General features: G+C 52.6%; 1 protein-coding gene across 2 annotated transcripts; it reads left to right on the forward strand.

The window, feature by feature from the left end:
- Positions 1-573: 573 nt before the first annotated feature.
- On the forward strand, positions 574-26,484 carry MAL (mal, T cell differentiation protein). Of its 2 annotated transcripts, XM_043604029.1 has the most exons (4): positions 580-774; positions 19,747-19,914; positions 21,121-21,246; positions 25,881-26,484. In XM_043604029.1, the coding sequence occupies exons 1-4, from the start codon at positions 682-684 to the stop codon at positions 25,953-25,955; spliced, it is 462 nt and encodes a 153-aa protein (XP_043459964.1). In that variant the 5' UTR covers positions 580-681; the 3' UTR covers positions 25,956-26,484. The 2 variants fall into 2 exon arrangements, with proteins under 2 accessions (XP_043459965.1, XP_043459964.1); XM_043604030.1 differs by lacking the exons at positions 19,747-19,914; positions 21,121-21,246 and having other exon boundaries at positions 574-774.
- The last annotated feature ends 1,354 nt before the right edge of the window (positions 26,485-27,838 follow it).

Consider the following 27,838-nt stretch of genomic DNA (forward strand, 5'->3'; position numbering starts at 1 on the left):
CTTTCTGTCCTTAAATTCAATGCGGACTTGCCCCAGCACCACCACCAGCAGCCCTCCCCCAGGGGTCACACGGCGGAGAGCAGCCCCCTACGCTCAGACGGGAGAAGGGGTGGGTGGGAGAGCTGGTCTGACGCCTCTGCAGACCGCCAGGCTGCAGCCGAGGGTTACTCTTCCCACTTGAGCCTGAACGTGAAGGTCGCGCGTATCAGCGCGCCCAGAGTTAAGATGAAGGACACCAATTTAAGAACAGGTAAAGCAGATGTGGCCCTAGGGGTGTCACAATGGGAAGTTTGCGGGGCCTAGCTATTGACGGTTGTTTTTCTCAAGGGATGGTGACCACGTGCAAAGCGTGCAAAGCGCCTCGCCAAAGTGGCTCTGTCCGCCTCCGGGTTGGGGGTGGCGCCGGAGTGGGTCGCAGGAGTCAGGCTCCCGCCTCCAGCTCCGCAAGCCCGCGGCGCGCTCTCCAGGTGGGGCAGGGCGGCGCCCGCGGCGCGCACCGGGGACCTGGGCGGGGACGGGGCGGGCGGTGACCAGGGCTCCTCCCTTTTCGACCCCGAGCTCCCTGCTCTTAACCCGCGCGCGGGGGCGCCCGGGCCACTGGGTTCCGCAGAGCGAGCTAGCGGTCAGTGCAAAGCCAGAGCCGCGCGCGTCCAGACCCGAGGCCGACGCCAGCACGCCGGCATGGCCCCCGCAGCGGCGTCGGGTGGCAGTACCCTGCCCAGCGGCTTCGCGGTCTTCACCACCTTCCCGGACCTGCTCTTCATCTTAGAGTTTGTGAGTCGCCGGCGCGCCCGCGCCTGTGCTAGGGAAGGGGCGGAATGGTGGTGACTGCGCGGGTCCCCGGAGCACCTGGGTAGCGAGGCCACAGTGAGGAAAAAGTCTCTCTCCTCCCACCTTCCAGTCGTTTGACCCCCTCTAGCCAAGGGCAATGGGGTAAACAGTCCCCAGGACCTCGGTGGAAAAACCAAATTCCCAGGATGGGTCAGATGTTGGAAACAGGCCCCGGGTCCACTCGTAGCGCGCGCGTTCCAGAGCTGCGCTCCCAAACCGCTTCATAGGTGCCGCGCCGAGTATGCCCTTCCTGGAGGGCGACGTCCTTGGAGAAGCGTCCCGCTTTTCCCTGGGTTAGGATTTCGTTTAAAAACAAACAAACAAAAAAAAAAGAATCAAAAGAAACCCGAGTACGTGTTACCAGCCGAGGTTTGGAGATTGGGTTGGTGTCGTAGGAGGGGCAGAATCTGGATTATTCTCTTCTGGCTTTTGAAAGTTTCTGGCGAGTGGCCGTACTTGCCACAACTTTGATCGGGGAAATAAACAGGCGTGGTTTGCTCCGCTGCAGTCGTTCTGCCCTGCGCGACGGGTGGGGGGAAGAGAGAGGGACTGGCCGTGAGCGGTCCTGTGCCTCGGCTGACCTTGAGCAGCGGGAGCCCCGCTGCACCCGCGGCTGGCCGGCCGTTCCTTAAGCCCGAGCCGCACAGCCTCCGCCGGCGGCGGCTTCGGAGAGCGCTTCCCACTCTAGGCTTCTGGTAAAGTGATCACCCTGTGGGGAAGTTCCGACCGCCCTCAGCCTAACCTCCGCAGGGGCTGCGGCCCCTTACCTGGGAGAGGGCATGGTGTGTTTACTCTGTGGGTGTGGTGCGTTGAGGTCACAGAGACTCCTTCCCTGCACCCCGACCTCAGAAGTGGCCGCCCGGAAAGTTGGTCGAAAAAGAAACTGCCCACACCTGACTGTGTAAAAATAAACGGGACCCCGGCTTCTTTCCGTCTGATTGGAGGCAGGAGGGTGTGAACAGCAAAGGGAGCAGGTTCTGGTCTCCGTGGAGATGGTGGAGGAAAGGGCCAAGGGGGCTGAGGTTCCCTGGGGCACCGTATCCTTGCAGTTGTGTGACTTGGGTTGAGCCCAAACCTGGATGTATCCAGAATGACTTCAAAACCTGGCGCTGGCCAGAATCAAGGAAGTGACATCTAGAAGGAACTCTGGACACCACTAAGCCCAGCCCTACCTACAATTTACGGATAGGCCCAGAGGGGATAGGCCCAGAGGGGAGGGGCTTGCATCCCCTGGAACATTCTTTTTCCAGATGGCTCATCTGAGTGCTTCTCCTCTGCAGTCAGCCTGTGCTTGCCGAACGCTGGATTTCTGAAAAGAGCATATAGACCTGCGGCTTGGGAATAAGTATTGGGTGGTTCCTTCAGAGGCTACTCTTTACAAAGGCAGGAGTTTCATAACCAAAAGAGATGCGGGCTGATGCTGAGGTGTGATGGGGCAAGGGAGATTTTTAAGCAGCAAAAGGTCTCCTTAGTGTCTCTTACATTGCCCTCGTGAGTGGCTGATTCTGCCTTTGTAGCTCTTCGAGGAACACTAAAACAAGAATCGGGAAAGAGTGTGTTACTTCAGCTCCAGGCAGAAGACTGGGGCCCCGTCCTCCTGCCGCCCTGACAAGAATGGGCTCAGGTGGCCGCAGGGGGTGGCAGGTGGGGGCGGAGGGGTGCTGGCCTCACCGAGGGGACAAGCCTCCCAATGCCTCCTCTCGGTATCACAGCTTAGGGGAAGGAGTGCTCCCGAGGGTCGGAACCGCCCAGCCAGGCAGAGCCAAACAGGGCGATCTGCTGGGTGGGAACAGGAGGATACCCCACTGCCAAAACCCACCAAGTGAAAGCGGAAGGCTGGAGGTGGGAAATCTCAGAACCACGGAGTAGTGGAAATTTACTCCTCCCGGGGCGGTTTTGTGACCTGACATAGTAGGGGCTTCGGGAAGAAATAATTCTTTCCTGCTTGGAACTTTCCTCTGGGCTGTCTGAGAAGTGATTTTTTTTTTTTCTCCTCAACCCTTGCCCTGCTCCCTCACCTCCCTCCTTCCCCCCCCCCCCCCACTTCCTGAGAGACCTAGGGTGCCTCAGTGGTCTCTCTCAACCTCTATCCAAAAGGACACACAACCCAGTTAGAAAATGTGCAACAAACTTGAATAGGCATTCCTCCGGAGAAGCTGTACAAACGGCCAAGGAGCGCATGGAAAGATGCTCAGCATCATTCATTATTAGGAAAATGAGATAAAAACCACAATGAGGTACAATTTCACATGAAATTATGGTGATTATTATTAAAAAAGAAAAAAGGTGGGGCGCCTGGGTGGCGCAGTCGGTTAAGCGTCCGACTTCAGCCAGGTCACGATCTCGCGGTCCATGAGTTCGAGCCCCGCATCGGGCTCTGGGCTGATGGCTCGGAGCCTGGAGCCTGTTTCCGATTCTGTGTCTCCCTCTCTCTCTGCCCCTCCCCCGTTCATGCTCTGTCTCTCTCTGTCCCAAAAGTAAATAAACGTTGAAAAAAAAATTTAAAAAAAAAGAGAAAAGAAAAAAGGAAATAGCAAGTGCTGGCCAGGATGTGAGGAAATTAGAACCCTCACACATTGCTGATGGAAATGTAACATGGCTCGTCTGCTTCTGGAAAACAGTTTGGTAGTTCCTGAAAAAAAAAAAAATTACCATTTGACCCAGCAATTCCATGCCTAGGTTTTTAACCAAGGTGATTAAAAGCTGGGACCTGAACAGGTACACGTACACGCGTGTTCTTAGCGGCACTGTTCACAATAACCAACGGGTGGAAACAGCCCCAGTGCAATGGCTGGAGAGACAAATTGTGATATATCCATACAGTAGAGTATTATTCAACCAGAGAACGGAACAAAAAATACTGATACATACTACAAAGGTGATCAACTTTGAAAACACAACGCTAAGTAAAAGAAGCCAGACACGAAAGGTCACATATGCTTCCATTTATATAAAATATCCAGAATAGGTAAACCCATAGAGACAGAGCACAAACTGGTGGTTTTCCAGGGACTGAGATGAGAGGGACAAGGGGCCCGGTTTCCTTTTGTGGTGGTGAAAATGTTTTGAAGTTAGAGGGGGTGGTTGCACGATGTGAGTGTATTAAATGCCACTGAACTGGTCAATTTAAAATGGGTAATTTGGGGGCACCTGTCGGTTGGGGGTCTGACTTCGTTCTGCTCAGGTCTTGATTTCGAGGTTCACGGGTTTGAGCCCCGCGTCGGGCTCTGTACTGACAGCTCAGAGCCGGGAGCCTGCTTCGGATTCTGTGTCTCCCCCTCTCCCTGCCCCTCCCCTGCTCATGCTCTGTCTCTCTCGCTGTCAAAAACAATAAATTAATTAAAAAATATATATATATATATTAAAATGGTTGACTTTATGTTATGTAGACTTAAATTTTTTAAGACACAAACGTCAAGAAATATTTCATATTACAGGAACGGCACCCATATAATTATCATTCCACTTTGTCAAATCTTAATAGTTGGCCTCATTTTCTTTTAGTATGAGGGAAATAAAGCTTTTCAGATGGCACCACGCCCACTGGAAACTCCACCATTATCTTCTCTTCCCTCCGTCCTTGGGGCAATCTCGAGGCTAAATGTAGTAGTGTTCATTACCCCGGGGCAGGGTTTATTTAGACCTTCACTGCATACCTAACTATGGGCAGATTACCCATGGCATTATTTTAAGTTTTCATGTTTCATAAAGTGAAAAAAGAACACACACACACACACATTACCTAGCAGGCTTTTCATACAAAGTTGTTTTGAGGCTTATACAGGTTGATACTGTTTATCCCGTCTGCTGTTCATGGACATTTTGCTATTTTCGATTTGTTGCTTTCTGCCGCTGCATTGCCGAGAACATTCTTGTATGTGCCTCTTTAGTTACCTGCTGGGGATTTCTTCCCAAAGGGAGGGTTTGACCTCCTGGTTCATAGGGAATGCACCTCTTTTGTTTCCCCAGATGTCGCCGCATCCCTGTCCAAAAAGGGTAATTCCAGTTTCCATACTCCAGAAGCAGAGGGACCTGGAGGCTGATGAAGCGTAATTAAGCTCAGGTCCCTTCCAAGACCCTGCCTTATTTTGTATTCTTTAATAAAGAAGGGCCCCAAATTGTACAAGTTTGGAGCTAAACAAGCCCCCATTGTTCCTCATCCGTGCCACACTTGATAACATCAGAATTTGTAATTTTCAGCGAACCCAGTGGGTGTGAAATGCTTGGGTATGTATAAAATCTGTAGTCCATTGAATTGATTAGTCATAGTTCACACGCCCACGCCTGACCTCCCAATAGCTTGGGAGTCACAGATGCCAGCGTCCGAAGTGAACAGGGTGGAGCCCCACCCCCCTCCCAAGGCAAGGAAACTGCCCACAGGGACAGGGAAGGGTGGTGGCTCCGGTGAGGCATGGGTGGGGGTGTATGGCAACCTCACCCTGGCCCAGCGCCCCCATTCCAGACCTCTGAACGCTGCAGGGTCGTCGCAGGAAGTGGAAGGCAGATCCAGCGAGGTGGCGGGACCCCGCCTGTCCGAGCGCCAAGCACCATCAGAGTCACACTGGCCTTACGGCTGTTGTATGCCACAGGGACACTGGTGTCCCCCTTATGGGCAGGCTCGGGGTGGGACGTCCCCTCTCCCAACACGGGAGCAAACCCAGGGCTTTGCTTCTGGCCTGTTCCCCTGTCCCCACCCAAGGAAGGTTTTTTCCTCTGGGGACCGCAGGCTGTTTCCTCTTCCTCCTCTTCTCTTCTAAGCCAGGGCCTTCGTGACACTTGGTCCACCATTCACAGAACAAAGGTTAACATAGGATGCTTTTTGTCTCAGCCCTGGCCAGAGCCGGAGGAAACTTCTCTTACAAAGTGCCAGGAGAGATAACAGCCCCCCCCACCCCGCCCTTTCAGAACTTGTAAAGGAAATGCCAGAAAACAGGTTATGAAACCATTAACTCGGCTCCCTCCTCCCCAGCCTATAAAAGAGGAGAAACTGCTGACAGAATGGCTGGGAATGAAGAGAGGCTTGGGGAGCGCAGACAAGTAGAGTCAACTGCTGAGAGCCACCGCTCCTGGGGTGCACCTTGTGGGGTGGAGCAGGGCGGGGGCCGGGGGGTGGGGCACGCGGGTTGGGCTTGTCATTGTGACTCTTCCAGTGAACCGGACACAGTAAAATGAGGCCGTTTCCCTGACCCAAAGTGACTGGGGACTTTCATTATTTGAGAGTGACCAGACAAGTCCCGAGACCTGCCCTAGATTTTCACCTGCCTGGGAACAGCGGCCCTACAGAGCCGGGATTGGGCGGTGCGGGTGGGGTGGGAGCAGGATGGGAAAGCAGTTTTCTGGTGGGTGGCCCACCTTCTGGTTACGAGGAGAAGACAGCAGGAGAACTCACAGGAGATAAGAGATGTAGAATCACAGAAACTTAATTTGTCGGAGCTGGGAGGAGACTGAGGCTAGGCGCGAGCCGGATTGGGAGGTGGGGGGGGCGGTGCGCAGCTTACCCTGGTAACTCAGTCTCCAGTGTGGCACTTCTTGTAGTGACAGCAAGTCACATCCAGGTTTCTGCGTTCACCCAAACACCCACGAGGAAGTTTTGCCTGCAGCAGAAAGGATCGTGAAAGGGCGGCCCTGTCCATCTGGCAGCCCTGGGCAGGCCTGGTTCCCTTCTTCCCTTCTCTCCCCCAGAGAGTGAAGGGGCAGCTCAGAGCCACTGGGGAGCTCACAGCCCCTGGCTCTGCTTGTCACAAAGACATCCTGAAGGATCTGGGTCACTAGGTCGAGGCTGGGCCCAAGAATCTGCATTTCATAAGCCTTTGATTCAGCAAGGTTTGGAGGGGCAGTCGGTAAGCCAGCCCACCCCCTCGATGTTTTCACGTCGAGGACAGGGTAGTGGAGACAGTTCTCAGTGAGAGGCTGGGGCAGGGAGCCAGGTGCCCTAAATATTCTCCTCGGTTCAAGGCAGGCACCCCCTATGCTCCTGTGGAAAGTTCCCTGCTGCCCCAGGCAGGGACCTCTTCTATAGTCACCAGGCAGTGGGGGCTGACCCTGCTGGCCAGCTCAGGACAACGGCTGAGCGTGGCCTTCACTGGCTGTGCCCACTGAGCCTGGCCCTGTGGCCTTGTTTTGCGTCGGGGGCCCCTCTCTGTAGCTGTTTAGAAGTGGGTAAGGATATTGCTTTTCTCCTTTCCTCCTCTCTACAGGGAGGGGAAGAAGTATAGGTAGAGGGGTTTGTTCTTGGAGTTGAGAAGTGACTTTTCTGGTTTTTCAAGAACCAGAGGACCAGAGGACTGCTTTGATCAGGAGAAAGTGACTTTGAGCTGTTCTCTGGAAACTGCCTAGCGTGATGATGGGGCTCAGCCACCACGTGGTCACGCATGCTACACTGAAAAAGGTTGCTTTCCATAGGTCGTTCCCCACCTTGATGCAGATGGGGTCATACCCAGAGTGATGTGAGGCATCCTCTCTCTCTGAGTGCTTTCAGGAGAGAGTGGGAGGATCCCAGACGCCACTGCAGGGGAGAGGGAGAGCTCTCACCGGGTCACTCAAGGTGGGCCAGGGACAAAGGCTGACTATTTGCACCTACACCTGCCGTGCCCTGCAAAGTTTGTGTGTGGGGGGCGGGGGGAGTGCCTTGTGCTGCCAGCCTAAGCCGGTTCTGCACAGCCTTTGGAATGGCTTGGCTTTGCTCTGGGCTTAGGCACATCCTCAGGGAAGGGCTGTGGGTGGGGCAGGGGGCTGGGGATTGGACCACAAGGGGCCTGCCTTGAGGTGGGATGGGGCCAGCCAGTGGAGATCTGCATCGGGCTAGGGGGCTAAGTCCTAATGGACTCATCGTTGAGCCCCACCTCCACCCCCAACACAAGCCTGTCTGGGGCTTCCTTCTGGGCTCTCAAGTTGCGGTCCCTGGACATAGTGGACATTGTGGTTTGGACCAAAGGCCACCAGAGAGGGGCACTAAAATATTCCAGCGGGTGTTCTCTTGCGGTGCTGATGGATGTGAGGACAGTGAGTGAGTGAGTGAGTGAGTGAATGAGCGACGCCCCAAGACCCTAAAGCACTAATGCCATGGACAAGTATAGACTGACCCCTCACAGGCTTCAGATTATTCCTGGGGTCCTGGAGCAGGTTCCTGGTACTCTCTGCATTGTGGGGCCTCAACTTACCTTCTACATTCTGGTGGAAAGGTTTAGCTCCTAGTTGGCTCCTGCTGGACACCAGCCGCATGATTATTTTCCAGGGTCATGTACGGGCATTGGTTTTCCGCCATGCTTAGCCCCAGGCTCTCTACCACTCCCACCTCATTAATAGCTAATGTTCTGCCCACATCAGGGCAAAACAACTCCCTAAGGCCTGAGAAAAATATGTAGGAGCTAAAAGAAAAGCCTTGTCGTGAGCCATCACACATTGATATGCACGGGCAGTGGGAAGAGGCACGGCCAGGCTCAGCTGACCTGAAATTCCACACCATAGCCCCGGATTCCTGTTAGAATAATGCAGTTGGGCTGGGAGGGAAGGGGCAGGAAGAGGAGAAGGATAGCCCTAAAACTCCTGGATCCAGCTTTGAAGAAGGCCTAAAGAGAACCCAGAATCCAGGCTTTAAGGGGTGAGGGGGGGTGGGGCACAGGTAGACAGTCCAGGAATGGAGCAAATGGGGAAGGAAGTGAAAGCTGGCATGTTAGTAGGGGTCGGGGAGTGAGGGGGGGGGGGTGCAGGTCATGACAAACATCCTGTTGATGGACCCGGGGATGAGAACCACGGGCCTGTGCCTGCAGAAGAGAGTGATGTCCTTCAACGTTCTGACCTTTTGCTTGTTTTTTGGTCTTAAACACAAACCTTGGTATTCTTTTCCTCTGAAAGAACAGAGCCCATTGAGCAGGCGGAGGAGTGGGGGAGGGGAAGCCTGCTTCCAGAAGCCACCTCCTTTGCAATTCTCTCTGGACCCAGGGCAGCTGGGAGGGAGCAGGGTGAAGGCTAATGGGCTAGTCTCTTATCATTCTCTGAGGCTGTCCTCGGGGCCATTTCCAAAGGGACCCTAGACATGGTGGGTGGGCGGGATTTCACGGTGACCTGCTTGTGGGTGGGCTTGGGTAACTGCCCTAGGCTCCCCAGCCAGCCTGTCAGAGCTGGTACTCAGCAGCTGTGGGGATGTGAGCCTGTGACTGCACCTCAGTTTCTGCATCAGTAAAATGGGGTATAACAGCATCTACCTCAAGGATTGATGTGAGGAGTATTATGCACAAAGCTCTTAAGATAACATGATGCACGTAGTAACTGCTGAATAGCTATTAAGTACAACTCTTATTAATCTTCTAATGACTCAAACACCTGCTCTGAGAGCAACTAGCCAATCCCTGCTAAAATAACTGCACGGTGGGGACCATCAGACCCATCCCACGCCACCTTTTGCCTTCGATGCCCTTCTCAGGCAGTGTAGAGGCAAAGGGTGCGTGAGATTTGGAAGTGGGTGGGGCTGTTGAGGGCCCACTTGCCGTGTCTCTGGGGTCATCAAGGACTGCATAGACACCACCCTCTGTAGGGCCCTCTTAGCAGCCTGATTATTTCTGGCTCCCCTGCTCAGAGCTGCCCCTGACCAGCCTGCCCCTGACCTGCCCGGGGGACGGGAGGCCCCGGCAGTCCTGCCCTGCCTTCTGCCTCAGAGGCGGGGGATATCTTAAGCCCCTCTCATGTACCACCCTGCCAGCTTGGTGCCAGCTTTGTGACTTCTCAGTGCCACACACATTGCTGCGTCTGCCCAAGGGGAAAGAACCAATTACCAGTGAGCCTGGGATTAAGCCTTCCAAAAATGATTTGTCTTCAGTGTCAGTGTATCACCATTTGGAAGGGCATTGGTTCAGGAAGAGGGCAGCCTCTGGCACAAAAGTGTGCCCTCACCTCCCCAAGCCTCCATCCTGCCCAGTGGCTGGTGATAAGCCGAGCACAGTTGGGTGGAGGGGACTGGCAGGAAGGATTCCACCTTGCTTTTGTGTCCTAGGACTCTTTCCAGAACCAGCCCGTAGTCCTCCACTGGTCTCCATTCGAGGTCTTCCTTTAGTGCAGATGGCATGGTGGGACTAAGTCCTCTATCCTTCAGGCCTGGGCTTTCTTCATACCTCCACCAGGGGTGCCCACCCTGAGAGCACCCCGATCCTGCCACATGGCACCTGTATTGCAGGCCATTGCTTGGGGTATGTCTCCCGCCTGGACCCTAAGTCCGGCCATGTTCCCAGCACAGACTGTGCACCCCGAAGCATTTGTCGTTAGCCTGCATGGGTAGGACAGGGGCTAACTTCTCGCCTCCCACCTGGCTAATATTTATGAATCACAAGAGGAGTCAAGGACAGATGGAAGGTGAAACTGACAGTTACCACCGATTCCCAAGAAAGAACCCCCAGGACCCTGAAAAGAAGCCCCGGGCCCTGTAGGTGGCCGGTTCCTTCTCCCTGCCCTGCATAATCCACACCTGTTTTATTCGGTGGCTCACCAAATTGCTATCCTCCTTGGTAATTCCCATTAGTACCTTTTGTTTTTCTTGCACTGAAGCCACTCCCGTCTGGTCTAGTAGTTGCACGGATTTGCTGCTCTTTTATAGGTAGCTTGCTGGTACTTTCCATGGAATCTCCTAGTTTCTGTTTATCCCGCTGGGTAAAGCCCCTGGGTGTAGGTGTGGTTAGGAAACTTTTCCGTTCACACGAGGACATGCTTATCTGAAAGCCCCTAGCTTTGTGGACCCGAGAGAACTTTTCATTCATTCAGGAATGAGTGACTGTCCTCCGCATAGGGAAGGAGGTAGCATTAATCAGTGAGCAGTGGCCAGTGCCTGAAGTACAGGGGTAATGGGTACTGTGGAAGAGATCTCCCCGGGACTTGAGAGAGGTGGGATCGAAGGCCTGGACAGGGGCCTTTTCTCAGTCCACACCCACCATGTTAATGTCGACGGCAGACCTGAACTCACCCCCATCCCTTTGAATCTCAAGTCTCTATCTCCCTCTTCACAAACCGACTCCAGGCCCCTGAGTCCTGGCCTTACCTTCAGATTAGACAAAAGGACACCATCTAAGCCTGCCTTGGGAGGGATAATGGCACGATGTGTCCCTCTGGAAGGATGAGCCTGCTGATGAAGGGGCCAGGAGGGCAGAGCAACTTGCACTAGTAAACTGAGTCAGGTGGCCTCAACACCACTCCCAGTGTTTGCCTTGGGAGTAGCCTCAGAGGTCAGATTCCCCATAAGCTGCCTTGTCAGTTGACAGAGGGGGGCAGGGGTCTGCACATGGAAAACCTTCTGATCCCTCCCCCCAGACACCTCCTTATAGGATAAGAATAAGGGATCTGTTCAAATTGCTGGGCTCTGTCCCTCTCCCAGGCAGAGGTGTTGAGCTGGTCACCCTCACTGGGGTCCCGATACTTTTACCTGGACCTGACTCTGCCCCTGGCGGACCAGAGGCGCTCCAGTGGAGCCTGGCAGCAAGACTGGAAGGGAGGGATGGACTCTGTTTTTAGTGCGTGTCTTTGGATAAGGTCTACCTCCGTAGGTGTACCCGCCTCGGTGCTTACTGGCCACGGTCAGGGGCGCTCAGCATCTGTTACGTGCATGAATGAACAAATAAATGAGTGGGTGAGCAAGGGAGCAAGCGAAGGGAGCTTTTCCTTCGACTTGCTGGGAGCCGAGTTCCTCTCCACCAGGCAGGTGGGGCTCACACCAGAACCAGAGAAGCTGGCATAAGCCCCACATGTGTGCCTCTGGCCATCTTGTCTCCACAGGAAGAGTCCCCCGTCTTCCTCTCAGACCTGTTTTCTGAGGAGCCAAGGGAAGTATGGGAAAGCCTTCAGGGTCTTGGGGTTTTGGTCTTTCCCTCTGGCCTCGCTCTGCGCCCTCTCCTACCACTTGGTGCTTCTGTCCCCTTGACTTCCCCTTGCTGCTACTCCCCTGCTCTCCAACAGCTCATCCATAACCAGCCTATACACACACTCACACCCGCATGCACACACACACACACAAATACCCTCTGCTCTAACTCACAGAATGATGAATCTTTTTAGCCACCCAACCCTAGAGCTGGTTGAGTCTCTCCTCCAGCACAGTTACTGTACTGGTCAGACCACCTACACAACATGCCTGTCTGGCATTGCAATAACCCCTGACTACTGAAATAGTCCAGTCGAGTATGGACCTTTCCAGAAACACAAACTGAGGTTACTTTCCGGCCTGTTGGCCAAAGTGCTCGGAGCTCACAGCAGCTGGGACCCGTCTCCTCTGGTGTGGCCATCTTTCCTTTGCCTTCCTGGGGAGATGATTTGTGACCGCCTGACCAAAGTGGTAAGACAGCTTAGTGTTAGGTGCACAGTCTGTGTTCGGTAATAAGTTTCCTCTCCTCCTCAAGAGTTTGAATTACAAACTCCTGTCCAGATGTGCCTTCAGGGCACACACACCATGCCCTCAGAGCCGTTGGGAATTCCGATGCGGGGCTCCAAGGCGTATGTGTGTATGTGGAAAGCCCTGAATGGGAAGTCCTCTTTAGTTCACGCCTTGACTTGTTACTGGAAAAGTGTCTGCTTGTGAAGACCCTGACAAAGCAAAATATCCAGAAAAACATCCAGAGAATTTGAGCATTTCTTCCGAGTTGACTTCGATTATCCCAGTTGTGCAGCAGAAACACTGCACAATGGTGGATGCAGAACTCTTTCATCCCTGGTCAAGCAATGGAAACACCACACGAATCTCAAGAATGTGCTGGAGGATTCCTTTCTCCCCCTTTGGAACCAAGGCTCATTGTTTGAAGGAAGCCTCTCTCATATTTTTTAATGTCCTTTGTGTTTCCTTCCACAAAGGCAGACACATTTTTCTCAACTTCAGATTTCTAGAAGATCACCAGTTTTTCTCTTTTTAATGGTTTTGAAGTTATTTTATTTTATTTTTACTTGTGCGAGAGAGAGAGAGAGAGAGAGAGAGTGCACAAGAGGGGCAGAGGGCAAGAGAGACGGATCCCAAGCAAGCTCCACATTCAGCACTGAGCCCAACATAGGGCTCGATCCCACGACCCTCGGATCATGACCTGAGCAGAAATCAAGAGTCAGATGCTCAACTGACTGAGCTACCCCAGGCACCTCTGAAGTTATTAAATTCTGGGTCCCAGTAGGGTTCGGAGTGGATAATTGTGCATGTTGAGATCCTAGACCTACTGGAATTTTCACATGGTGACAGACGAGGCTTTGCCTCATCATATGGCAGTTGAGACAGCAAGCGCTCAGACTGCATACCATCTATCAGGCACTCCACAGACATAACCCCATTTCACCCCCATCCCATGAGGTAGGCACTGTTGTTATCGCTATTTTTCAAATAGGGATCAGAGAGGTTAAGTAACTTGCCCAGAGACAACAGGCCATCCTGTTGTAAGTGGCAGAGCTGAGACTGAAACTTGGTAACTCAGTCTCTGAAGTCTACACCCTTAACCATGCTAGCCTGCTAATCCTGTGCATTAATTCCAAAAGAAAAATTAAGAAGCTTCTCTGAGTTTACACAAGAGCTCCCCTGAAGACTGTCTCCTGAGGAAATTTTTTTCCACAAAAATCATTGGATTGGGCAGGCCACGATTTATAAACTCGTTTAAGTCTTTGCAATTTTTTGGTCTGGTTTTTTATATCACCCCTGGTTCTTAGGGAACCTCGACCCTGCTCAGCATCTAAAACTGGACTGAATTAAAAACAGGCGGTTTCCAGTCCGGAAACAGCAGGGGTAGGGGCCTCAGATCTCCAGCGCATTCCCATTCACAGATACATCTGCCTGACACCCAAGGACCAGCTAATCTCATATTCAAGGCAAGACAGGGATTGAAGCTTGAGGAGAGGGGAGGTAAGGGAGCTTTGCCCCTGGGCTCCCAGAGCCCAGTCAGGAACTGGAGAGGTGTCTCAACTGGCACCACGGGACAGCCGAGCTGGGCACTGGAGACAGGAGCCAGCTGGTATTCTGTTTGATAGGAATTACCAGAACATAATCTAACGGCTCGTGTTGTGGAAATGGGTTCTAAGGCTTTTGGCAAACAGCCTGGGACGTCTGTTCCATGTGCTATAACTCTCCTTCTCTCCACTTGAGAGTCAAACCCTGGGCATTACTGTGTTTCCAGGTTGTCCCAGGCAATTCTCGTGTAGAGTGAGGATTGCAAACCGTGTGCGTTAGCCCAGACGCACCCCCATTTTCCAACATGTGGATCGGGACCCCACAGAGAGAGCTCAATGCAGCCGACTCCCGGGCCGCCCAATTTAGAGACCGTTTTCTGCCACCACCTTAGCCAGCGGCACCATCTCAGTTATGGGAGACGGTGACCTGGGTGGTGGGAAGTCCAGCCTGTTGACAGAGACGAATGGAAACTGGGGTCATGCCTGCACTTGTGTTTCAAAATGACTGCTTCTCAGCATTGGGAGCTGGGAGCTGCTTGGAGTTTTCTTTACAAAGGGAAATGTTTGAACCCTCACCTACCCCTTTCTCTTGACAAATATTTGGCCAGTGGGGTCCTGAGGCCAGGATGGGGTGGACTGCTCCCTGCCCAAGATGCCTTATCTCCCCGGGTGTGGGTGCTCTGCTTGCTCTCTCTGTTTGCTCTCTGCACACTTCGTAGGTGAAGTGGGGCGGGCACTGGCTTTGCCCCATGATTCACACTGAACCCCAGCTTTCCACGCAATGGGGCCTTAAAGGCCTTCACCCTGGCCTGGCAATCAGTTCTGTCTTGAGCCTCACCCCCTCTTGAGCCCCATCTCCAGCCACTCTCCCCTCTCATTGCCTACCTTATGCCCAGCTCCCTGGTTTTCTGAAGCCCTCACTCCTGCTTCAGCATTCTCTGGACTTGGCATATTAATTATATTATATTATTATATTATATTATATATTTATTATTTATACTATATTATATTATATATTATATTATATATTTATTATTTATATTATATTATATATTATATATTTATTATTTATACTATATTATATTATATATTTATATTATATATTTGTTATTTATATATTATGTTATTTATATTATTTATATTATATTATGTTATTTATATTATATATATTATTTATATTATATTATATATTATTTATATTATATATTTATTACTTATATTATATTATATTATATTATAATCCTTCCTCCCTCCAGAAAGCCACTCCTTGTTGACCCTTAGGCCCAGTTAACCAGCTAGTCTACCTCCCCCTTCAAGCCTCGATTGAGGCCCTGCACCAGTCCAAGCCGCTTTGCCCACTCAGGGCTGGCTGCCACCCTGCACTGTAAACTGGCTGCCTCCGCCTCTGTCTCTGAAGGCTGTTGGCCTCCGGGGTGAACAGTGTCTCACCCCCGCTGTGGCTGGGCACAGCGCCAGAAGCTTCGCACTCACACCCGCAGTGCCGGCCAGGGTGCCCCAGCCTGCAGTGGGGAGACACAGCTGCAAACTGCCATTTGCAGATAAGGAAGCCGAGGCCCAAGAGACTGGCTCCTGCTGCGGCCTCCGCCAGCGGCTTGGGAGGAGCGCCCCATCAGCGCGAGCGTGCCGCTGGCGGTGCCAACGCGGCGGGGTGCGGGGTGCGGGCGCTGCGGGGCGCTGGCCTTGGCCGGCTGAGAGCGGAGACCTCCACGCATGCGCAGCTGTTGGCTTCCCACGGGCCCCCACAATGGACTTCTCACGAGAGCAGGGCCCGTTTCCACAGACGTGCCTCTGGGAATAGACTCCCTCCTCGGCTCAGCCTCATCTTTTTCCACTTACCCCTCCTGTCCTCGGCCCCTTCCTGCAGCTGCGGCTGCACCTTTCTCACCACCCCCCCCCCACCGCGCCCCGGGTACCCCAAGGGGCAGGGCTGTGAGGGGTGCAGGACAGGCCCCTACCAGTCTTCTTCCCCCCCCCCCCCCCCCCGCCCCGGGTTCTAATCACTTCATCCGTGCTGTGAGGACCTTACCTTCACATGATGTGTGACTTAAAATACATTCCAGGGACAGGCAGGACCGCCGCATGCTTGCTTTAGGAACCTCAATCAGTGCTTCCTCAGCTGTTTGCGGCTTGGAGGCTCCAGAGAAATGGGATACATTCACTCAGTGTCTCCCCTCCCCCAAATGATGGGGGTCAGAATGGGACCGTGGGACGTGCTGTGATGGTGGAGACATTTTCTAAAGGTGCCCTTGAGAGAGCATTGCTGGCCTTGAAAGACATTATGCTAAAGGAAAGAAGCCAGTTGCAAAAGCCCATCTTTTACTATGTGATTCAACTCATGTGAAAGTTGAGAATAGGGAAATCTACAGAGGCAGGAAGTAGATTAGTGGCCTCTTAGGGATGAGAGAGAGGGAAGGAAACAATAGCTAAAGGGCACAGGGTTTCTTTTTCCTTTTTTTTTTTAATGTTTATTTATTTTTGAGAGAGAGTGGGGAAGGGACAGAGAGAGAGAGAGAGAGAGAGAATCCCAGGCAGGCTCCACACTGTCAATGCAAGAGCCCCGCGTGGGGCTCAATGTCATGAACCGTGAGATCATCCCCTGAGCCAAAATCGAAAGTTGGACACTTAACCGACTGAGCCACCCAGGCACCCCTACCGGGTTTCTTTTGAGGTGATGAGAATGCCCTAAAATTGGTCTGAGGATGATGGCTGTACATGTCTGTGTATATCCCCAAACCATTGAATTGTACACTTTAAATGGGTGAATTGTATAGTATGTGAATTATACCTCCTTAAAGCTGTCTAAAAGAGAATTGCTTCCCACCATGTTACTATGAAACTTACTGCTATAGATAAACCACACAAAGAAATAAAAAGCATAGGGGCGCCTGGGTGGCTCAGTCGGTTGAGCGACCAACTTCGGCTCAGGTCAGAATCTCACAGTTTGAGCCCCACGTCGGGCTCTGTGGGGCTCTGTGCTGACAGCTCGGGGCCTGGAGCCTGCTTCTGATTCTGTGTCTCCTTCCCCTCGGCTCCTCCCCTGCTCACACTCGGTCTCTCTCTCAAAATAAAGATTAAAAAAAGAGAAAGAAAGAAAAAGCATAATTTTTAAAAGGATCTTTGCAAGGTAGTATACACCCAAAGGCAGGACAGGGTCCCGAGGTCTACCAAGGGGCAGGGGCTGGGATTGAACCCAGGGTGGGCTTTGCTCCTATGGACAGGTATTCTTACCATGGGCTCCAGGAACCTGCGAGAGGGAGAGAAGAGAGAGAGAGCCAAAAGCAGGTCAAGTGTCTGGATTACCTTAAAGCTTCCCTCTGCATTGGCATTGGGTGCCAGAACCTCAGCATCCAAGCTACCTGGTGCGTACTCAGGACTCCGTGGCAGGCCCTCAATGCGGTGGCTTCACTCGGACTTCGATCCCCGCCCCCCAAGCCACACAGGGAGACACCTAGATGAAAGAGGTTAAGTTTCATGAGCCTGCAGACCAGTCTGAGAGTCATCTTCTCAGATTTTGCCATTTCCAGAACCACCTGTGCAACAACTTACCTCATATGTTTTTTACAGTTAATTGTGTCCGAAATAACTGTGTCATTACCTTAAAAATAAAAACAGCGTCATTATCCAGTTCGCCTTTGCCTACCCGTTCCTGGAGTCCACGCTCTCGGGGAGCTCCAGACCCCTGGCTCAACTCGAAGCCCTTCTTGCCTTAGAAAAACCAAAGAGAGTGAAAAAGAGAATCACTGGGGCGCCTGGGTGGCTCAGTTGGTTAAGCGTCCTTCGGCTCAGGTCATGATCTCACGGTTTGTGAGTTCGAGACCCGTGTCGGGCTCTGTGCTGACAGCTCAGAGCCTGGAGCCTGCTTCAGATTCTGTGTCTCCCTCTGTCTCTGCCCCTCCCCTGCTTGAGCTCTCTCTCTCTCTCTCTCTCTCTCTGTCAAAAAGAAATAAACATTAAAAAGAAAGGAAGGAAGGAAGAAAAAGAAAGGAAGAAAAAGACTCATTTCCTGATGTGACACTCAGTGTTCCTCACAGCCATGTCCACTGGCCACCCACAAGCACCTCTGAGGCACCCAGTCCCCCACAGGATTCCCTGACACCGCGCTCTCCCCTCCACATGCAATGCAAACTGTCCCTTTGGGATTGGCGCATAAATCGTTCCAGTTTACCCATATATCTGACCGGAGACCCTGAAGGCAAGTTAACTCAGACACTGATGTACAGCTGGGAAGGTGTCCCACACCTGGGAGTTAGCCGTGAGCAAGGGGGACCTCACCCCCTCCATCACATGGTCGGGGATAGTGCCATATTGTCACAAGTGCACCTGTTTTGTGCTGGGCACTGCAAAGGAGAAGGGCAGGGCTCCCTGAGACCATATGAACAGGGAACTAACTGAGATTGGTCCACTTTGGATGGTCAGGAGAGGAGCATCCCAGGCCCTTGCCTCTGCCCTCCACACAGGCGTGCCGAGTTCTCCCACTTTTCCATGCCACAATTGGGCCTCCTACATCCAAGTTCTCAGCCACTGGCATGTTCGTGTCCCTTTGTCAGGGCCCGTTATGGAAAAGGCCAAGCAATCTGTGTGATCTTAAAGGCAACTCTGGATGAAATCTACACACACACACACACACACACACACACACACACATATCTTATGTTACAGTGGTCTAAGGATTTTTATTTACCTGCTGTATTTCTCTGTTTGCTCCAATGACTTCAAGTTGTAAAATGTGTCCCACTGCTTCTGCCGGGGCCTTCAGGCACCCTCGGATTCCACAGTAGAGGAGGTTTTCTGGTCAGCGATGCCCATATCTGATTCATTAGGCCCAGCTTGGTTTTGATAACTCCAGATTCTTCATTGCTCTGACTTGTCTACTCAAATGTGATTCTCTCCTGATGCTTCTCAGCTGAGAGGCTCAGAGAACACCTACAGGGACAGTGGTCTCTTACGTAGCAGGTGGGCAGCAGGTACAGGAGGTGGAATCAAGGTACTGTTTGAGTTCACAAGGCAGGGGGCATAGGACTAGGAGGGCAGCCCGTCCACAGCCCCGGATGCTCGAAGTACCCTGGAGACCTTTGACTACAGAGCCCCCTCCGCCTGCGTCCCGGCCTTATCTGGGTGAGGGACGGTGGACGAGGCTGACTTCCCGGGGAAGAAAGAAGTACGGAAGGTCCCAGCTTGGATTTGTGCGCCTTTGTCCCCGGGGAGCCGGGACCCCTACACTGTCCTTACGAACCTCTTTGAAAACATGGCACTCACTGAGCCTTCGGACATCAACAGGGGCGTCTTCCGGATAACGGCAGGGAAGCGTTTCTCCCATGCCCGTCCTAGGCCACCTGAAGTGACTCTCCACTCCAGCCCTGACCCTAGTAATCAGAACACTTCCTGGGCTTGGGGATCGAAGGGGACAAATTAAAAAATTATGCTTATGACATAGCGTGACCAATCTATTTTGCCAAGTAAAGACCGAAAGAATCTGCTGGTCGCTAACCTTTCGTAAAAGAAACGATATTTCAGTGTCAAAATACTAGGATTTAATCTAGGATGTCACCTCAGAATAATGATAACACTGGATGAGGTAAGTCCTTTCTTGGGATGACAAATTACCTGGCGCCCACGTGCCTCAGTTTCTCCATCTGACAAATGGGTCGGTACCCCGTTCATAGGGTTGTGAGAATGAACTGAGTTCATATTTGCCAAGTGCTTGGGGCAGTGCCTGGCATGTGAGTGTGATAGACGTTTTCGTTAAATAAAAAATTGAAATTGTATTTAAAACAGGCATGACAAAGGCAGGCAAGCAGGGGCTTGGGAAGACTGGGTCAGTGCAGGCTAGAGCCTTGAGGGGGAAGAAAGAATCCTTTTTGGTGAGGAAAGTGCCCACTGCCATTCTCTGCCTCCTTCCTGTTCTGCGGCCCCTAATGCCCCAGTGTGACCTGTAGGTCTGGCCCTTCCTGGGTATGGGCTCTCCTGCTCTGTTATTCACCCCTGTCCTCCCTCCCTCTGCAGGTCTTTGGGGGCCTCGTGTGGATCCTCATTGCTTCGTCCCTGGTGCCCATCCCCCTGGTCCAGGGCTGGGTGATGTTTGTGTCTGTGTTCTGCTTCATGGCCACCACAGCCCTGCTCATCCTGTACATAGTTGGTGCCCACGGCGGGGAGACTTCCTGGGTCACCCTGGTGAGTCCCAGCCCGGAATGGCTGATGTGGGTGGGTGGGTGGGTGCTGGACCCTCTCCCCTGGCAAGCTGGCTTTTCCAGTGCTAGGTGAGGCTGCCCATAGATGTCTCCTAGCCACGTTCCAAGGCTCAGCTGGCCAGCCCTTCGGCGCTGGGGAGAGCTCTGAGGGCTCCCCACAGCCAGGAGGTCAGGAGAAGGTGAAGGCAGAGCTGGATTGCCGCTGCCCAATTCCCACTGGGCCTGCTCTGTTTTCTCCTGCATGACTGCCTTTTTCATGGATAACCAGCAGCCCAACCACCCCTCCCCGTGCCACCTGCACCTGCCAGGTGCCTGCTGGCATCTCCCAACGTCCAGGAGGGCTGGTTTCCATCTTGGGGGTGGGCAGGGTCCCGGAGGCTGGCCTTGGCTGCCCTGTGTGAAGCCAGGCTTACTGGCCAGTGTCCAGTGATGACCTTCTAAAGCAGGGTCCCCAAGGAGGGGCTTGGGGGTGGAGGGAAGGGATGGCCCGTGGACATAATACTGCGTAAATTCTGCCTTAAGGCCCACGAAGGGGGTAAAATGTATGCGTGGGACACCTGGCCATTACCTACCATGGAAGAGGGCAGGGCCACTTGGCCAGGCCTTTACTCTCCAAAGGCCTCCTACGGAGACTTTTCGAAATCACCTCCAAATGCCAGCTACTCAAAACCCCCGCTTTGTATTTTCTTGCTTTTAAACATTCCTGGAGCTCCCCCACCCCCCCTCCCCCCCAAAAACCTGACAATAACAAGACGAAACCACAGTGGAAATGGCCTGGGCCTCTCACCCTACACTGGTCACCGAGGCCACATCTAAACTGAGACTGGACCACATATGACACTTCTCAGGGCCAGAGCCAATTTCTACCTGTTAGATCCCAGGCTGCCCCTCCCTGCGCCCACCTCTTACTTGATCCCGCCTCAAGGGAAGGCAGCGTGCCTTCTCCCTTAAGTCCTGACTCTGGCCCCCAAACCAGTGAGATGAAACCAGCTCTGCGAGGAGGGGGCTGGGCTATGGTAATGGGGGGATGGGGCAGGGGTCTGGGGGGAGGAAGGCCCTTCCTTCCCAAAGGAAGTAGCGGAAGATGAGGGCGGGACCTGAGCCATGCCAGGAGGGGACAAGGCTGGTAGCCACGCCCTGCTGGGACCACAGCTGCCCATCTCTCTGATGGCCTTTCCTGACCCTGCAGGATGCAGCCTACCACTGTGTTGCTGCCCTGTTTTACCTCAGCGCCTCTGTCCTGGAAGCTTTGGCCACCATCGGGATGCAGGAGGGCTACACCTACAAACACTACCATGAAAACATCTCTGCTGTGGTGAGTCCCCCAGGCAATTTGACCCCCGTTCCCAGTTCCCACCGCCCACCGATGGAGGGTCAGCAGAAGGCTGTTTGGGCCCTCCCCTCTGTTTCTCAGCTCACTGACTTCCCGAAGGAATGAAACCTTCCCCTTATTCCTGAAGAAACGGAGCCCCGGAGAAGGGAGGGCATGTGTCCAAGACTCCCCTTGGCCCTCTCTGCTCAGTGCTGCGCGGCCCAGGCCTGGGCTGGCCTAGGAGTCCATGCCTTTGCAGAAGGGACATGACCGTGAGCACCAGGCACTGTCTGAGCTCTCCGTAAACGATCTGATTTAACTCTCACGATAACACTAGGGTGTAGGTGTGCTTATTATACCCATTTCACAGATGCAGAACTGGGACACCAAAAACATGGATACGTTGCTCCAAGGTGGCCAGGAATTATTGGTGTCCAGGGCAGGTGACCACTTTTTTTTTAAGTTGTTATTTATTTTTGAGAGAGAGAGAGAGAGAGAGAGAGAGAGAGAATGAGCAGGTGAGGGGCAGAGAGAGAGGAGACAGAGAATCCCAAGCAGGTTCCTCACTGTCAGCACAGAGCCCAGTGTGGAGCTCAAACTCAAGAACCGTTGAGATCGCGACCAGAGCTGGAGTCAAGAGTTGGATGCTTGACCGACTGAGCCACCCAGGCTCCCCCATCCACACTCTCAGCACCTGTTTGGAGCGTGAGTTTGGCTACTTGGGTCTCCTGGCTCTCCCTCAAAGCACAGTCAGGCTCGGGGAAGCAGCGAGGTCAGGGATGGAAAATGGAGTAGCCAGTGTCTCCCCAAGCCCTGGCTCTGGAACTGAGGCTGTGGAGAAGCCTTTCTGGGCCCAGCGTGTCCAGACCCCCCAGCTGTGGGTGTTTGTCGCCGCAGTTAGGACTTCAGCTCTTCCCGATGATGCCTCCTGCCTAGCAGCTCTGAGAACCTGCTGGAGGAGGAGGGGCCAGAGCTCAGGCCTCCACCACTTTCTTGAGCAAGTGCGTCAGCTTGCTCATCTGTGAAATGAGACGGTAATTCCTGTCCGACTCCCTCAGGACTACAGACATATCGAACACCTTCTTCCAAGGCCTCACAGCAAGCAATGGGTGGCCCGGGGGCTTGAGCCTCATTCGCCCCGTCAGCAGAACAAATGGGGGTGCCAGCTGTGTGTGGCCACGGTGCAGGCTGCACGCGGGCCTCTGAGCTCTAAAAGAAGCGTTCTCCAACTGTGGGACCAGACCCATTGGTGGACTTCGAGGTCCACCAATTTTCTTCTTAATGGATTTTCTTCTTAATGGGATGAATCAGAATGACAGAGAGGAGGAGAATGTTTTGATTCATAAAACCTCTTTCCAGAGTTCTGCACGTGTGGGCTCCCACCAGCATGCAAACTCGCGATATCAGGTGTATTTCTAGCCGTGAGTGAGGTGTAAAAAATAGGGAAGAAGCTTCAGGAAGTCACGCTCCTCAGATTTCTAGAGGTCGACCTGTGAATCCTACAAATCCTGAGGTCAAATGTGATGATAGATCACAAGATGCCAGCTCCGGGTGCCAAAACTGTACTGTCCCCACTTTGTGGAAAGAATAGAGTAGAGGGTGAGAGAAAACCCACAGGGACGGGCACTGTTGGGCTCTAGGAAGGGGTTTGGTGAAGGTGTTCCTCCTGCTTCCAGAGGGTGGGGTCTGGAGGAAAGTTACGGAAAACCTTGTCTACGGGTCCCTTGTCCCAGGGAAGCCACATGTTCCCCTTAAGCTCCCAGCCTACTCTCCAGTTCCAGAAACATGGCCACTGTATGGTCCCTGGCACCCTTTCAGCCGTCCCCCAGTGTGGGAATGTCTCCCATATTGGCTCCTCTCCCAAGATGGCTGCTTTCTAAATACTAACACAGCCAGGAAGCACGTTGGCTATTTTTCCTTCCCTTGGGAGGCTGGTAACCCGCTTCCTCTGTTATCCTTCAAATGACTCTCTTTCATTTCCCGTCACCTTAGAGAGCCTCATCCCTCCCCCTATCCCAACCCCAGAGGCCTTCTCTCCAAACAGACATCAGCGGCAAGGCGTTTGACAATTTCCATAAAATTATTGCAGATAATAGTGAAATGTGCATGGAACATGGCTAGTGGGTCAGCACGTGATGGGACGACCCAGATAGGGTGAATTACTGCCTCTGCCCCCTGGACAGATCTCTAGTTGAGGACCACTGTGATCTACTGTATTCCAACTTTTCTCTTTTTCTTCCTTCCTAAATGCAACGTACATCCAGAGAAGTTGAGTGGGATACAAGTGTCCCAAGTGATGAATCTCCATGACGTGAACTCTTCTGTGTAACAAGCATCCAAACTGAGCAATAGGACATCATAAATAGCTCCCAGAATCCTCCTGTCCTGCTGCTGCTATCACCGTGCACCCAAACAAAAGATTACCGCCATCCTGATTTCTAGCTGCCTAGTTCAGTTTTGCCTGCCTTTGAACTTCACGTAAATGGAGTTACACAGCGTGTATTCTTTTATGTCTGGCTTCCTTCCTTCAACCTTAGATTTGTGAAGCTCATCTACATTTTTGGATGGAGAGTAGAATGTTTATTCCCACTGCTGTATATCATTCCACTGGTGGCTACACCGGCTTCGATTTGTCCACGCCACAAGTGATCGTGTCTCCCCCCCACCTCCCATTTTTGTTAGTTGAATGAGATCTACACGGGCATGCCCAGGCAAAGTCGAGAGTGCTAGAATCAAGAATCAAGGGGCGCCTGGGTGGCGCCGTCGGTTAGGCGTCCGACTTCAGCCAGGTCACGATCTCGCGGTCCGGGAGTTGCCCCGCGTCGGGCTCTGGGCTGATGGCTCAGAGCCTGGAGCCTGTTTCCGATTCTGTGTCTCCCTCTCTCTCTGCCCCTCCCCCGTTCATGCTCTGTCTCTCTCTGTCCCAAAGAATAGGTAAATGTTGAAAAAAAAAAATTTTTTTTTAAAAAAAGAAAAAAAAAAAGAATCAAAATGTTGCCAGCCGGCCGATGCCCTGGGCCGAAGGGGATGTATAAGCCCGGTTCATGTAAAGTCACATCTTTCTATTCAAAATATCCGTTGTATGAGTGCACAGGGGAGATCCTGCCCAACCACAACACGCCTTTCCTGGGGGTAGCCAGCCCGGGAATGGGGAGGCACCTCAAGACCTTCTCCCGCACATTCCTGGCCTTTGAGAGCATCTGGCCTGCCTCTCGCCCCTCTCTGTGATACTTAGTTGGACCCGTCTCGAAAGCTAAGCTTCTCCCTCTTTCCTTTGCAGGCAGCAGAGAGTCTGTGTCAGAGGGATCCCTGGGATTGGTGGGAATTAACTGAGGGCAGCTAGAAACTTCTGCGGAAAGCGGGAATAATAATGGCAGCCATTTAGGGAGAGGCGTTTCTGAAGGCCTAAGTATATGCCTTCACGTCCCTGGCTCTCAGTGTCCCCAGGGTGCCATTGCTTGACCTCACTTGGAAAATAAGTGCCTGTTTCCTGTCACTGCTGGGGACAGCTTCTGTTCAGGGCTCTCGCATCCGTCAGCTGCTCCCATCTGACAGGGAGAGGTGTTTTTTGGGGGTGCTGCTCACTCAGGCACAACCGCTCCTCTCAGATGGTAGTTAAGGGTTCCCGGATGAGTTCCCTTATATTGGTTATTAAGTAACTCGGCTTACTCATTGCCTCTGGCCAATGAGGGTGAGGAGTTCGCCCATGTGTGGAGGCAGGGAGAGAGCAGGCATGATGACCGCTGGTGTTTATGGGCATTTTCAAGAGTCATGGAACCGTAGCTGCCCTAATGTTGTGCCTGGGTTGGAAACTCTTGACCCCAACACCCAAGGTCACAAAACCAGGTGCAGATATTTGACTTGGGGGCAGGCAAGCCTTCAGGGAGGCCAGCCACCCAGAGTAGGGTGATAGGAATAGGTGGGGCCCATGTGAACATCGCAAGTCAGGGCCTTGACAGGGACAAAGTGACCGTTTGCCCCATTTCCAGGGCCTTTGTTCCCAGTGCCAAAACACTGACTGGATCTTTCCAGAAGCTTTCTCAGTAAGCCCCCTCCTTTTTGCAGAAGCCTCAGTCCCTCCTCCCCGTCCCAGGTCCTTACTTCCTATGAGCCTGGCACCCTTGCTCATGCTTGTGAAATTAAGATTCCTAGAATAACATTCTCGCAGGAGTCTGAGGATGACCAGACAGCATCCAGACCTTAACCAGAGCCAGCAAACCCAGGTGCTCATATTCTCTTAGCCAAGGCCAGTGGAGTCAGCTGGTGGATTCTGGCCTCACAGATGTGGGGGAAGGAAGCTTCCCATGAAGAGTGGTATCATTTGAGGGGTCTCTGAGGGCCCCCGTTTCCAATTGCGTGGCACCAGCATGATGACGTGTGATGACAGATAATTGACCTTGCAGCCCCAAACCCAGTGGGCTGGTAGGTCACTTGGAGACCTGTGCTGAAAGCATTCTGGGGCCACATCTGGGCTCGGCAGGAAAGGATATCTGCGGGAATGATAGGAAGCAGCAGCGGCCCGCACCCTTCCAGTCTGTCACTCCCAAGCGCCATGTCATCGCCTGGCTCAGTGTCAATGGCCCACGCGTCGCCCTCTCCCCATGCACTCCCACTAATGGCCATGATCTTGGTTTCAGGTGTTCTCCTACGTGGCCACTCTGCTGTACGTGGTCCATGCGGTGTTTTCTTTAATCAGATGGAAGTCTTCGTAAAGCAGCAGAACTTTTGCCGCAAACCCCAGACGGTGTTAACGGATCAGCCCGCCTTCCAGCGTAACATTTTCGACGCAGAAACACTCTCGATGCTGGAAAGAAGAAAACAAACAAACAAGCAAAAGCAACGCTCTGTTTCTTGTGGGTGTTATGTTTACTCTCCTACGTGCCTTCATGTCAGGGTTGGGGGCTTGCCACGTTTGACCTCCAACTACGAGCTGTCTTTCTAGAATCATTTCCTATTTGGGAAAGGGGGATGTGGGGGTGGGGAAATGGGGAGTGTGACCACAAAACAAAGATCCCCTGCTGACTCCTGGACCGGATCTTTTGAACTGTCTTTTGGAATTTTCCACAAGCCTCTTTGAGTTCCCGCCCCCCACCCCCCACCCCCCCGGGGCATCCTTCCAAGTCTTCATGGATAGTCTACCTGTCATGGGGAGTAAAACTCACCCAACAAATATGTGCAGATGTCCACGGTGGAAGATGATAAACCTTTGAAATGCTTTATAAAGTGCCTTTATGTTCGATACTGTCGTGGGGTGTTTTTGGTGCGGGGCGGGGTGGGGGGGTTGTTCTTCTTTTCCCCGTATCAGGAACACCACCGTTTCAGCTTTCCTTCTGAGGAATCCTTTGGCTGAGACTGAATCTCTAGAAACAGCATCAAATGGCAGTTCAGCTGTGTATGCTCAGCCAACGCACTGTCCGAGAGCCCGTGGCTGGGAACTCCACCCGCCCCAGCTACCAGGCGTCTCACGTGGCTTTGCCCCCTCTGGAAACTTGCCAGGTGCCAACCCAGGGGAACCCGTCTTCTTCCTACCAGGCCAAGGGGCCTGCGCTCAATGAGAAAGTCCCTCAGCCAAAAGAAAACAAGGCGCAAAAATTTCCTCTCGCTCTTTGTGAAGCTGGGCAGAAATTCCCTGGGCACTGTGCTTTGCGTCCTGTTCCAAATAAACTGTTTTTAGACTCTCCCTGGGCCACTCCGTAGGAGAGACAGGGGACCAGACCACTGAGGGAGAGGAAGTGCAGTGAGTGCCACGTTTTAAGTATGCGATGTCTGGATTGAGAGGAGAGCGGACAGTTAGGAAGGAGGACACTCAGGAATCCTGAAAGCCAAGTTTCCGTTTTCAAATGCTGCGTTATCTCTTTGCTCAGACAACGCAATGATCTTCCGCGGCTGGAACACCAAACAGGTGCCTCCGAAACTGGTCAGCTCCCAGCCATGGAAGTAAAAGGCCACTTTTAGTCCACTGCAAACAAAATTTAAGTAAACATTTCCTAGTAAATTAGGAGCAAAAGGGTTTTTAAAAAAAGTTTTTTAACATTTATTTATTTTTGAGAGAGAGAGCACAAGGGGGGGAGGCGGGGGGGGGGGAGAGAGCGAGAGGGAGACACAGAAGCCAAAGCAGGCTCCAGGCTCTGAGCTGTCAGCACAGAGCCGGGCACAGGGCTCAAACCCATGAACCATGAGATCATGACCCAAGCCGAAGTCAGACACTCAACCGACTGAGCCGTCCAGGCACCCCTAGGAGCAAAAGGTTTGATTGAGGCTTTATCCTGAAAAAGCACAAATTAAGGATCATTAAGAAATGATAGACAGTTTGTTGTGTGTTTAGCAAAATTTGCAATCAAGTGTTGATTGAGGGAAGTCTCACTTGTTCAACAGAACTGCCTGGTTGCTTGCTGATGAGCCCGAAACATGCCAACAGAGGAGCGTTTTTGACGCCCATCAAAAAAAAAAAAAAAAAAAAGGCTTGGTTGAATCTCCCAAAGTTCCTCAGTGTTTTGGAATTTTAACCACTCCTTTAAAGGAACCCTTTTATTTTTATTTTATTTATTTATTTTGAGAGAGAGAGAGAGCAAGCGCACACAAGCCAGGAAGGGAC

The sequence above is a fragment of the Prionailurus bengalensis genome, chromosome A3 (genome assembly GCF_016509475.1).
Source record: "Prionailurus bengalensis isolate Pbe53 chromosome A3, Fcat_Pben_1.1_paternal_pri, whole genome shotgun sequence".
Taxonomy (NCBI): domain Eukaryota; kingdom Metazoa; phylum Chordata; class Mammalia; order Carnivora; family Felidae; genus Prionailurus; species Prionailurus bengalensis.

Excerpts from the sequence above, each read along its gene's own strand:
- MAL (XM_043604029.1), top strand. The coding sequence starts at position 682 with ATGGCCCCCGCAGCGGCGTCGGGTGGCAGTACCCTGCCCAGCGGCTTC. Across the intron at positions 19,915-21,120 it reads AGACTTCCTGGGTCACCCTG|GATGCAGCCTACCACTGTGT; the intron begins GTGAGTCCCAGC and ends CTGACCCTGCAG. Across the intron at positions 21,247-25,880 it reads ATGAAAACATCTCTGCTGTG|GTGTTCTCCTACGTGGCCAC; the intron begins GTGAGTCCCCCA and ends TCTTGGTTTCAG.